The sequence below is a fragment of the Aphelocoma coerulescens genome, unplaced genomic scaffold (assembly GCF_041296385.1).
Source record: "Aphelocoma coerulescens isolate FSJ_1873_10779 unplaced genomic scaffold, UR_Acoe_1.0 HiC_scaffold_109, whole genome shotgun sequence".
Taxonomy (NCBI): Eukaryota; Metazoa; Chordata; class Aves; order Passeriformes; family Corvidae; genus Aphelocoma; species Aphelocoma coerulescens.
Genome location: NW_027183469.1, coordinates 22,072 through 34,238, shown reverse-complemented (window position 1 = coordinate 34,238; position 12,167 = coordinate 22,072). Strand labels below are relative to the sequence as shown.

The window sequence follows — 12,167 nt, the reverse complement described above, 5'->3', positions numbered from 1 at the left end:
AGCGTTGTGATCTCATCTCCTGCAACCTGTGGGGAAAACGAGCTGTGCGGCCAGGCCAGCACCGCCCCTCTTGGCAGGGACGAGGCTGAAGGCCTTTCCTGTTGCCGAGGAGGCGGCATTAAGCCTTAGCGGGGCCTGGCACCTGTGGAGCCGGATCTCGCCCGCTGTCCGGGACTCGCTGCCCACCAACCGCCCCCACCCGCCGCGCTCCCTTCTGCAGGGACAGAAGGCTCTGGCTGTACCAGGCTTTCCATCACGTCTGTGTACCCATAGCTGTGGAACGCACATGGAGAGGGAAAGTGTCAGTCACGGTGCTTGCACACTCCTTCCTTTCCATACAGGACACATTCCTGCGCACCCCCTGTCAGGGTCTATTCAAAGGAGAGGCATGGATAGAGATTTCCCACAGAGCTCTGACTCTGGCGGAACTCACCTTGTCAGCCAGCAGCCAGGGCATTTTTTTCCCAGCTCTGTGTCAGTCGGTGCCCAAGAGCTGAAGGGAGCAGCATTTAGAAGCAGTTTCCAGATTTCTAGGCAGGCAGTGGAGCTGACAAGCATCCGTGCAACTCGCCGTGTTCATCAGGAGGGGCTGCTGCTTCTTTGGGAATACGGCACAATAGAGACACGAGACTTGGAAAAATCCCAGCTCTCTGTGGATTTGCGCAGGAGGAGGAGCAGCAGAAACACTTTGTGTCTGCTTGTGGGGACACAAGGTCCAAGGAGCGGGGCTGGCAGAGGGTGACCTGGGCCGCTGGCAGCTCAAGTCCCGTGTGTTGGGTCTGCCTGAGGGAAAGTTCATGGGCCTTCCAGGGCTGTGCTTTGCATTGGTAGCTGGACGGGTGCTGATAATAGAGCGGTGTTCTGGCTACTGCCCAGCAGCGCTGTCCCTCTGCCATTCCTTCCCCCATCAGAGGGGATGGGAGTGGGCAGGATCCTGGCAGGGGACACAGCCAGACCAGCGGACCCAAATCAGCCAAGGGGATGTTCCAACCATATGACTCCAGCTCAGATGTATAAAGCAAAGGGAGAGAGGAGGAAGGGCACCTTTTCCCCCAGAAGCTGAAGTTTCCCTGAGGGTTCCAGTTCCAAACTGTTGACCCTTTTTGGAGGCATAAGATTGTCACCTCATAGTCTTCCAGTCACCCTCGAGTTGTAGAATTTTAGAGCAGTCAAATCAATCAAGTTCACATTTTCTAGATATTGCTGTGTCATTTTCTTGATATCCACGTGAGAGGGGACACAGTGATGGATGGGTTTGCATGGGAGCTCCAGAGCCCCGGAATGGAGAGCCTGAGTGTCCCAGCAGGATTTGCAGGAGTGTGGGGCAGCTGGAAAGAAGATCGTGGGCAATATTCTCCTGCCTCCATCTTCCAAGGCAACTTTGATTCAGTCCCTGTCTGCACCATGCCATGGGGCCTCCAGAGGCCCAGGGAGGTGTCTGGGTGGCCCCAGAAGGCACTTGCAGAACCCTGGGGCACCAGGGAAGGGGTAGGAGCATCCCTGTGGTGCTGGGAGAGACACGCAGAGGGGGCCACCCCTGGTGCCCAGGCAAGAGCTGCATTCAGGCAGCCAAATTCATGCAGGGTCTGCCCGGGCGCTGCCAAGGACCTGTCCAGTGAGCTCCTGTCCTCTTTCACCTCTTTGTATTTTCTCTGTATTTCTTTGTATTTATCCTTATTATTATCTTTGTATTTGTTGACCCTCAAAATGCCATTAGAAATCATTTTCCCTCAAAATAAATACTGACTTATTTTAGTGTGCTGCTTTGGACAAATTTGCAGGAAAATATCCTCTGACAGAAGGCAGGTTACAACCAGCCCTCTCCCACCAGGTCTGGGAAAAAAATATTTTCCTCTGAGGAAAGTGAAAGAGAACCTATTTATTTAACAAACACACAGGAAAAGGATAATAATGCTGAATACTAAAACCTCTCGCTGTGGAGAGAAACCTGGGAAGATTTCAGAGTCCTTCTGTAGGTGTGCTCTCTCTCCTCCTCCTTGGAGCTGGGTTGGTGTCCTCCAGGGCCTCGGTGGAAAATTCTCCCGGTGTGTTCTGATGTTGAAACAGTCCAGAAGTGAAGAAGGGAAAAAGCCCAAGTCCCAGGAAAACAAACTTCAACTCTCCATCTCCCTCTGGAGAAAAGGAGCCGAAAGCGGACTGGAAAGCAAGCAGGGCGCTCCCTCCGCTCTTCTCGCTGCTGCAGCAGAACACAGAGGCGTGTGTGTCTGTGTCCTTGAACAACTGCTTTGAAAAGTTTGCTCGGTTTTTTCTCTCTCCCCCGTCGGGCTCAGTTTAAAGGCACAGAAAGGCACAGGATTGATTTCTGGGCAGAGAGCAGCGATAGGGGATACACATCATAAACTCACCCCCAGACAGGAATGTACAGAGTTGGAGAGCTCTACAGTCCTGTGTCTTTAGTTCCAAGGGTATGGAAGTGTCGATGGGTCCTTTGGTAATCGCACAGTTCTGTATCGGTTCCCGCCATGTGGAGCCATTTTTATACAGAAGTCAGTGTATTCACACAGCACAGATTGTTGTGTTTTCCTGTGTATCAATTTCTGTGTAAACCTGCATCCCGTTGTACAGTTTTATCGATGTATGAATTTCTGTGTAAAGCTGCGTGGCCTTGTAGAGTTTGGTTCAGGCTCTGTGGGTGTTGAGAGAGTTCGATGGATGTTTGGCTTTCTCTCCAGATGTGTATCTGTACAGGTATCACCGTGTGACCCATCAGACATTTAACTGTGTGAACCAAAAGGGATCTTTGTATCTTTCCATATGGAGAGCAGAGATGGAACAATCTGCAGGAAGCTTGTAACAGAATGTTGGGGTTTTGGGAGTTCTCCTGGGGTTTTCTTCTGTTAAAGGAATTTTCCCCATCCATGTTGCCACGGGGACAAATTACTGGGTGCTTAAGAAAAACAGAAAACCTGGCCATAGGGGTGGGGTGCATCTTGCTACTCTTTTTTTCACCTGGCTGTGTGGGCAGTCAGTCCCTGGCGTTTTGGATGACGGAGAGAGAGGCTGCTTCTTCGGCTGCTTTCCTTCTACCGGAGAGACCCCGGGATTCCCAAGCCCGCCTTCCCTGCCCCGCTGGGAGCCAGGCTGCGGCCGCCCTGCCGCTGCCATTGCTTCAAGCCTTCGCTGCTCTGTAGCCCGGCTCTCCCTGCCTGCCGAGACCTCCGGGGGTTCCCACCGCAGCTCCGGAACTTTGATACATCTTGTCTGCCATGCAGGATTTGTGCTCATCCCTGCTGTTCCAGCCTGCCGTTCCAGCCTGCCATTCCAGCCTGCTGTTCCCGAGGGTCCGGCTGGACATCGGGATCGGCTGCCCAGGGGGTTTTTGAAATCTTTGTTCCATCCCTTCCCGGGATCCCAGGCCGTCAGTGCCGTGTGCTCCCCGAGCTCGCTCCGGAGCGCCCCCTGCAGCCGTGGGGGAACCATCGCACCTGCCCTGCTCACCAGGAGCCGCCAGCGCCACTGCTGGCTGAGAGCAGAACTGCACCCAAGGGGAAACGGCCTGACAGCCAAGAAGGCTGGGACTGGGTTTGTGATTGTTTGCTGTTACTGCCATAGCTATTGCTGTTTGTTTGACTGGTTATACACATATAGATATATATTAGTAAAGAACTGTTATTCCTGTTCCTCATATCTTTGCCTATAAAGCTCCTTAATTTCAAAATTATAATAATTCAGAGGGAAGGGGGTTGCAATTTTTTTTCCTTCCATTTCAGGAGAGACTCCTGCCTTCCTTGGCAGACACCTGTCTTTCAAACCAAGACACTGGGAGCAACTGGGACCACAGTGGGGGCAAATGCTATCATACAGGGAGTGACTGGGTTCATACTGGAAGTGACTGGAGCCACATTGGACTCTTACTGAGAGTGAAAGCAACCATACTGGGTGTGACTGGGAGCCACTGGGACCACGCTGTGTGTGAGAAATGAGACAACTCTTAGTTAAAAATTAAAATAATTTATTAAAAATGGAAAAATTGAAAAATTACAAAAATTAGCAAAATATAAAAATTTGGGATCCTATGGCTCGATAGATGGTATGCCCCAGGAGCGCAGGGATTTTAGATCTTCTGGCTGAAACAGCACTAGAGCTCAGGTAGAGAAAAAGGACTTACAGTGCTAGGCTGGCTTTTGGCTGGTCCAAAAGCAAAAAAATATTTCTAAAGGCTCCTTAATAGGAGTAGGCTTTCCCACCACTATTTTTTTGTTTGTTTGTTTGTTTTAATAAATTGCATGCACTAATTCCCATCCATTTGCTGCAAATGATCCCCCAGGAAAGCTTCCACAAAGGGCCCCATAGCTGTGGCGGTTCTCTTCTAAAGCAGCCCAGGAACAGCTCCTGGGTTCAGGAGCAAAGCCTAAGCGGTTAGGAGCTTGCACTTCATTGCCAAGGGAATTGCTCTCTTGGCACACCGTCAAGGGTCACAGCAGAGAGCCAAGGCCTCTAATGGCAGGATTTGGAGCAAGAAAGTGCTTTCCCTCACTCCTGGGCAAGTTTTAGAAGTACTTGTGAGGCTCCCTGCCAGCCTGCAATTTGCAGGTTGTCTCGGCTGAAGCAGCAAGCTGAGGAAATGACAGTGTCCAATGCCACGCGCTCTCCCGTGGAGGGAACGCAACCCCTGCAGGTTACGTTGCAAATACTCTCCAGCCGCCAGCGAGTGCAGACACCCCCTTTTTAGCTGATGCTGTTGGCAGGAGCTTTAGCAAAGGAGCGGCACCTTAATGGCACTTTTGCTCCCAAATCTGCTTCATCACTACAAACGAGCATCAAGAGCAAAGTGAAGCAAAAGCCGTGTGATGGCTACCCCCAGGATAAACCTTTACTTACGAGTCAGGTGGGTCAGGAAGTAGCCGGAATACGCCACAGAAAAAACCGTGCAAACCGCGGCACAGACTTGCCCGATCATTCTAGCAGTGCTGTGCGGGTTTGCACACTGAATGCCACCCGGGGGAAAAACCAAGACTCCTCTCGGGGTGCAGGCCGTCTGCTGAGAACGCCTCAGTCACGAGGGTCCTCCTGCAGCGAGCGAGCCAAAGAGCTGCTCTGGACAAGGAGGCCTCGCGCGCGCCGGGACAACGTCGCGCTGACAGCACTGTGATGCGGCCCGGCTCCCTTGACGTCACAATAGCAGCCGCTCTGGCTCTGTTGGCGTAGTTACGCCCGGCAACCGAAATCTTCTGTACAGCTGACGCAAAAGAAAAGCCTGGGAAGATCTCCTCAGTCATAAAGCAGGAGAAAAAATCCTTACCGTCCATAAGCCAGTGCTCAAGGCATCCCGGGGTAACTCCGAAAATGCACCGATCCAGCAGGCCCCCAAGAAATCCAAGCAAACGTGGCTTTTCCTCCCCAAGGCTTTGACTAAAAGCAAGTGTGCTTGTTCCTGCTGGCATCTTTGTTGCTTCTGAAAGCCCTAACTGCTTTGATGACATTTAGGGGACAAAAGAAGCCAAGGAAATCAGTTTCCAGGAGTACTGCAGTGCGCAGTTGCTTCTTGAGCACGTAGGTGCATGCTGACCTTTGCTCGGACTCACTTTGGAGCCTGACCTCCCTTTCTGGCAGGGAGGTGTTGGCTTGTCTCCTGACACAAAGCTCCTCTCTTCCTGCTTGCTCTTTCTTTGGCACCTTAACGTCGGACAACATGCAGAAGAGCTGCGCGCTGATTCTCGGGCTGCCACAGTTTTGTTGTGTTGCAGCTCTGGCAGCAGCCTGCGGCTACCGCTCTGCGGTGGCCTGCAGGTGCCGAGCCCAAAGAAGGCCCGTTTCAAGCAGTCAAAAGCTGCAGCCTCACAGATGTTTGCCCAGGCTCCATGCTCCCTGTAAGATTCCTTGCAGACATTTGGATAGCCACATCCCAAAGAAAATGAGATGCAGTCATTCCCTTCTCTGTCAAAAGCTCCAGTTAAAGGCAGGAGCCAGCTTGAAAGAGGAGAGCAAGTACTGAGTGGGAGAGGGAAACGAGTGCATGCAACTCCTCTGGAAACCAACTCTGCTTGCCCATGCACGAATGACTCTGGGCTTAGCTCTCTTTTCTGGTGACTCAGCACAGACACGTCCTGTCTGCTGGGGGACAACTGCTGCAGTGTCTTTGAGGAGCTTCACACTGGGCTCTTCACACGTCGGATGCTGCGGGTGCCATTTGAAAATCGATGCAATGGCTGAAAGGCCCAGCTGCACCTTGAAATTCTGTTGCTGAAAAACTGCAGTAATTTACCAGGGTAATTCCCCCAATTTGAAAGCGTCTCGTTTTCCCCATCTCCTAGAGAGCTAACGTCAACCAGCCAGTTGTAGAGCTTACAGAAGGAAGAATGAGGCCTTAGCAGGGAAAGCCGAGCGTAGGCCCTCGGACTCCCTTGAGCAGAGCGCGTTAGTGCCCCAAAAGGACCAGAGAGGGAAGCGTTTGGGGGACGTGCCATTTCAGCCCTCCTTGGCTCTTGGATGCCACGTGACCGCCAGGAAAGGGGAACAAGCGGGGCCTGCTCCCTCCTCCTGCCCCTCCCTGAGGGGCGGCTGGCGCTGGGGGATGCCAGGGCACGGGGGGCGGGTGGGGGGGCAACATCTCCGCAGGGCGGGCGGAGCGGGAGCGGCCACGGGGCGCGTGGGGCGGGGCAGGGCCCCTCTGTGAGGGGGGAGAGCCTTGGGCCGCTGGGAAGCAGCGCAAAGCCATGAACAGGACAGCCCGTCCAGAGCGCACGGCTTCGAAGGCGCTGTCCAGCTTAGGCCCAGTGTGGCAAGGAAGGGAATCTTCCAGGGTTCTGAAGGTTTTACAGCCTTTTATTGCCAGTCCTGCTGAAACCAAGGGCTGAAACCAAGGGTCTTCCAGCTACTTCTTCATCTTCATCTTCATCTTCATCTTCATCTTCATCATTCTGTCCTCCTGGTGACCTGTTCAGGCTGACAGCTCATGCCTGGTCCAGTTCTGCTGAGTCCCAGCTTTTTCTTTCATAGCTTAATCATCAGGATGACGATTGGTCCATTTCTAGCTCCAGGATAGTTCTCAGCTTCCCTACATCAGCAATACTCTACTCTTAGCTAAACAATGCTCCTTTAATGAAACTTTCTGGGGACTGGAGTCCTAACGAAAACCAGCTAAGCTAAGAAAATCTCAAAACCATAAACTTCCTAACTATGGAACAGCTAAATTATAAAACTCAGGGGATGGCCGAATCTTCTCTTAAATACGGTACATCCCCTCTTCACTCCTCTGGGCTGGCGGGGCACCAAGGCCTCCTCAGGCGCAAGCGTCTCCTCTCCAATCTTCCTGCACTTGCTTGGCTGAGATGATCAGAGCAGCCAGGCTGGAGGCAGGATCGCCTGAGGTCACAAATGGATGCTGCCCAAAGGAAAAACACAACCAAAAGGAACCATGACTTCCCAAGATCACGTCCAACAGGCTCAAGCAGGGCTCCTCTGCTACCAGGAAGACGCGCAAAGAGGACCGAGGGCACCATCTGCCCCTCCGCCTTCCGCTCCCGGACCTGTCTCGCCCAGGCCCACGTGGCCCACAGTCCTCTTCGGCCCTTCATGCAGGTGTCCACAGCTCGCAGGGCTTTTTGCCGCTTTGCTTTTTCTTACCTTCAGGAGTTCCTGGGCAGACCAGCGCCTGTCCTCGTCTGTCTGCAGGCAGCAGCGGAGAAAGTCGCGCAGGAGAGCCGAGTGGTGCCTGGGGTTTTGCAGTTTTGGGGCCCCGTTCCTTTCTATCAGTTCAAAAACCTACCAAAAAGGGAAGCGGACACTCTACCTGCTCCTTTCCTAGCCACAACAGCTCTCTCTGCACAGAGCCACACTTTGAAGCTGCACCTTACCCTGAGACGGGGTTCCCTCTGGTAAGGAGCTTCCCCTTCCACCATTTCCAGCCCCACGATCCCCAGTGACCAGATGTCCACTTTGGGGCCGTAGGCTTCTCCTCTCACGACTTCTGGCGCCATCCAGCTGGGAGTGCCGACGCTGGAGCTGCACTTGTCGTGCTCAGGGGTGAGCTGAGCACAGAGGCCAAAGTCAGCTGCGGAGAAAAACAAACCCTGTCAAAGCCAGCTACAACTGGCAAACCCAGCCAAAGAATTGCCCGCTCAAAGCCTGACAAGGCCACGGTGAATCTAGCTGGAAAAGCAGCAGTGCTCTGCTTCCGCGGGGCTGTAGCCAGGGAAACAAGGCATTGGCCTCTTCAAAAACGCCCTCAGGTTTGGCGCACTGGCCAAGCAGTGCTTCTGGAGAACTGGCAGTTACCCCAGAGCAGCCCCAGAGCGCATCCCGGGAACGCTGCGCCGGACCAAGGATACCCACCCAGTTTGACAGATCCGTCCGTGCTCACAAGAATGTTGCAGCTTTTGACGTCTCTGTGGATGACTCGGCGGGAATGAAGGAAATGCAGTCCTTGCAGGCACTGAGAGAGAGAGGAGAAAGGGAAGGGTGAAGGTTCAGGACCTGATTTCATCCCGCAAGAAAGGAACGGGCTGGACGAGAGTGACAGCTTTCTCAGGGAATTGGGAGCCAGGGCGCAGCATCCTAGTGCTGTCAAGAGGAAGAGCTTGCTGCTTCAACACTCTTACGCGTGTTCTATCTTTCCAAGCAAAGGCACATCTGAGCTTCCAAAAGCCCCTCCTCCCTTCGGTACGTAGCGCGTGCCCTTTGGCTGGGGGGCGGCATGGCAAAGATTTTCTTGGTAGCCTTGTGGCAGCAGAGGAGGAAGCAGCACGTTAGACCTGTTCCAGAATCCAACGCCATCTGGGCTGCAATGCTATCCTTTGAAGCTGAGGACATCTCCTTTGCCCTTAGCTTGAAATTCTGCCACCAGCGTTCAGGCTTGGAGCGGCAAGGAATGCAGGACACACAGACAGGCTCCAGGCAAACGTTGAGAGGCAAAGCTGGCAAGAGGAAACAAGTGCGACACAGCGAGCGAGCCAGCGAGCCAGCGAGCGCGAGCGCCCCAGCACAACGGCAGCACGTAAGAGTGCGAGAACGGAGCCTAGGAAGTGCGGGGACACTGGCAGGCAGTTGGCTTCAGATGTTCTTTCTTCTGCGTGTCGTGACAGCAACAGCAAAGCAAGGCCGTGAGCAAGAAATCTCTGCTGTTCTTAACCACCAGTTGACAAGGGCCAACAGGCCAGGGGAAGCACAAGCGGCATCCCTCACCTCCCGACAGACAGCGCCTATCTGTCCTTCCTCGAGGTACACTGCCCCGACTACATCATACAACGTGCCGCCGTCCATGAACTCCATCGCCAGCCAGAGCTCTCCATCGACCAGGTAGCTGAAAGAAGAAAAGCCCGGCATGGAGAGAGAGGACCTGGGCACAGCCCAGTCACCCGAGGGGCTGACCCAGCTTTCTGGAAGTGCTCTCCAAGCTGCATTTGCCAGAGGAGATTCTTGCAGACCAAGTGCAACCTCCTCCCACGCACTGGAGGAGAGAAATCCTAAACAGCTCCATTTTCTGCCAGTGACCAAAGGGGTTTGCCACTTTGGGCTTGCAGTATCCTAAAGGAACACTGACATGAGAATAGCCCCACCTGTCTAAGTAGGACACAATATTGGGGTTCCTACTGTCCCTCATGGCCACGATTTCATTGACAGCCAGCTCCTCGGACATCTCCTCTTGAAGAGCCATTTTCTTGATGGCCACCTAAAAGGACATTGAGAGACCGTTGACTTGAGAAGCCGCTCGTCGCACGAGATCCCCAGGAACACGCAGCGAGTGCTTGTGCAATGACGCAGCCCAGCTGTGCCAAAGGGCAGAGCTTAGGAGAAGGACCGAAGCCCGTCCCAAATGCCGTCTGCAGGCTGCTGAGCCTAGGCTGTGCTTCAGAGGAGCAGCCTCTGCCGCAGAGATGGAGCGGCCACCCAAAGCTCCAGCCAAGGCTCGCAGCCGCGGCGAAAGCGTTCCAGAGCTGCAAAATCTGCTGGGGGCATTGACACTTTACCTGTTGTCCTGTGCTGGCGTCGAGGGCTTTATAAACAGCTCCAAAACCCCTAGAAAGAAAACGGCAGCAGAAAAAGCCCTTTAGTCCCTGGCGGTGAAAGCCAGCCTAGGCGGGAGATCTCCCCAGGCTGCCTGGAGCATTTGGAAAACGCCTGGCTGCAGCGCCTCCCCCGCCAATAGCACAAGAGCCCAGCAGCCCTCTGCCACGCAGGGTGTCCAGGAGAAAACTGAGGCCCAGTGTGAACACCAAGGGCTGCTACAAATCTCCAAGGCACACGCCCGATTGCTTCCGTTCCCAGCCTAAGGGGGACCCTTTGGAAAAACTGGAGAAGAAGAACTTGGAAAACTCTGCCTTTGAGAAGTGTTATCTGCCAGCTCTCGGGTGACAAGGTGCTCTGGTAGGCCGGCAGGGGCGGGACATCTTCCAGGCCCTGCTCCTTGCTGCAAGCAAGGCAGACCTTGCCAGCACCAGGTTGTCTTTGATGATGCCTTCTGACTGCTCTGACTGAGCAGTCCTGAGAGGTGGCAGGAAGGTAAAGCCGGAGTCTGACCGTGTTCGCAGCTTGCCTGACTTCACGCTTGACGCTGCACCGGCCAAATGACCGGGCCCGTGGTTTTGCGTAAGGAGCAGGCGTCAGACTTACCCTCGTCCGAGTTCTTCAAACGCCGAGTATTTCCTCCTCGGCTCGCCCAGACTCACAATGCTCCCTGAAAGACAAAAGCAGTGCAAGGTGCTCACTTTCAAAGGGAGATGCCGCTCCCCAGACGATCCAAGATGCAGCCCCACTGTCGGGAGCTCTGTGCCCATTGCAGTCACTTGGCTTCCAGCCGCTGAGAACAGCGAGCGGGAGGGCCATCTTCTCTGCCTTTCAGCAGTTGGCCTTTCCAAGAAGGACTTCACGGCTCTCAAGCACAGCAGCTCATGTGATAAGCCAGAACGAAGGGCCTTTAGGAACTGGGCCCTCCGAGTTAAGGAAGGGCCTCCGCGGCCTCTGCAGTGGCACCTGCCGTCACCGGCAGGGCCACTTAGGAGAACAGTGTGCAGCAGTGAGAGGAGGAGCGAGAACAGTCGTAAAAAGGGCAGCCAGAGAAGAGCTGGGGCCCGAGAGCTCCCTGGGGCCCAGTCACCCGCTAGGTGCCAGCCTTCTGCTCAACAGAAACAATCTCTGCTTTTGTCTTTGGCACAGAGGGCAGCCCAGGAAAAGTCAAGCCAGTGCCAGCTGCCCTCAGAGGCAGCGGGAACACGCCGAGCGCTCTCTTGCTGCCTCAAAGCACAGCAACAGGTTCTTGGAGGGAGGCCTAAATGCCTCTGTGACACTAAAGCGAGGAGGAACTTCAGAGACCCGCAGAAAACACACCGCTCTGGCAGACCAGAAATACACCAGACGTACTCAGTCTCTTCAGGCTCTGCTCCTCTCTCATCTCCGGCTGCTGGGCTGGGCTGCTGAACGAAGTGCTGGCACGTGGGGGAGTGCTGGCTGCTGCAGAGCGCGCCGGTGAAGCGGCACGTTGGACGGCAGAGCGCGCGTCAAGAGAGAGCTGGGACAAGAAAGGATTGCCCGTCAGAAAGGCGGCTGGCACAGATGCCCTGCAGAGCACACGGCAAAAGGAAGGCTGTCAGCCACCGCCAGGCCTCTTTGGCTGGGGGGGTTTTGCATGTCCCCTTCTCAAAGGCAACGGGCAAAGCCCAAAGGCTGCTGTGATACAGCAGCACATGGCCAGGTTCATGCTACATTTTATCGATTTTCTGCAAGACCACTGCAACAAGGTATTGACGAGCTTGCAAAGATCCAGCAAGAGGTGGGAGCAGGGCCCCAGAGCCTTGTTGCTTTCCTCCTGCTGTGTTCCCCTGGGCAATGAAGTCACCCTCGAGTGGGCATGGTAGCGTCTGACCAGAAGGCCAGTCTGCTCTATGTTGTGCCTGAAGCTAATTGGTCCCTCCCAGGGGCCAGTGTCTCCTAAGTATCCTGCAAGGCTCTCAACTGAGTCTTTGGACCGTCTCTGTCCACTGACCACGGGGAGCCTGCACGGACACCGTGCACCGAGGGGCTCACTTCTACGCTGGCAACAATTGAAAGGCACAATGCTGCCTCTCGTCTGATCCCAAAGACATTCTCAGGCCCTCTCAGCGTCCCAGCAAAATGGCGCTCAAATGGGAAAGTTCAGAAGCCATTTGCCAGGGGTGCCTGGCCTGGCTGAAGCAGCACTACGTCATGGCAGGCACACAGCCCCCAGCATC

At 54.5% G+C, this 12,167-nt stretch overlaps 1 protein-coding gene across 1 annotated transcript; it reads right to left on the bottom strand.

Moving 5' to 3' along the window:
* Positions 1–7,243: 7,243 nt before the first annotated feature.
* On the bottom strand, positions 7,244–12,143 carry LOC138100569 (serine/threonine-protein kinase PAK 3-like). Its single transcript, XM_068998436.1, has 10 exons — positions 12,139–12,143; positions 11,320–11,516; positions 10,573–10,636; positions 9,930–9,978; positions 9,519–9,631; positions 9,145–9,262; positions 8,296–8,395; positions 7,818–8,014; positions 7,588–7,725; positions 7,244–7,345 (listed from the first exon to the last, which is right to left on the bottom strand). The coding sequence occupies exons 1-10, from the start codon at positions 12,141–12,143 to the stop codon at positions 7,244–7,246; spliced, it is 1,083 nt and encodes a 360-aa protein (XP_068854537.1).
* Positions 12,144–12,167: the final 24 nt, after the last annotated feature.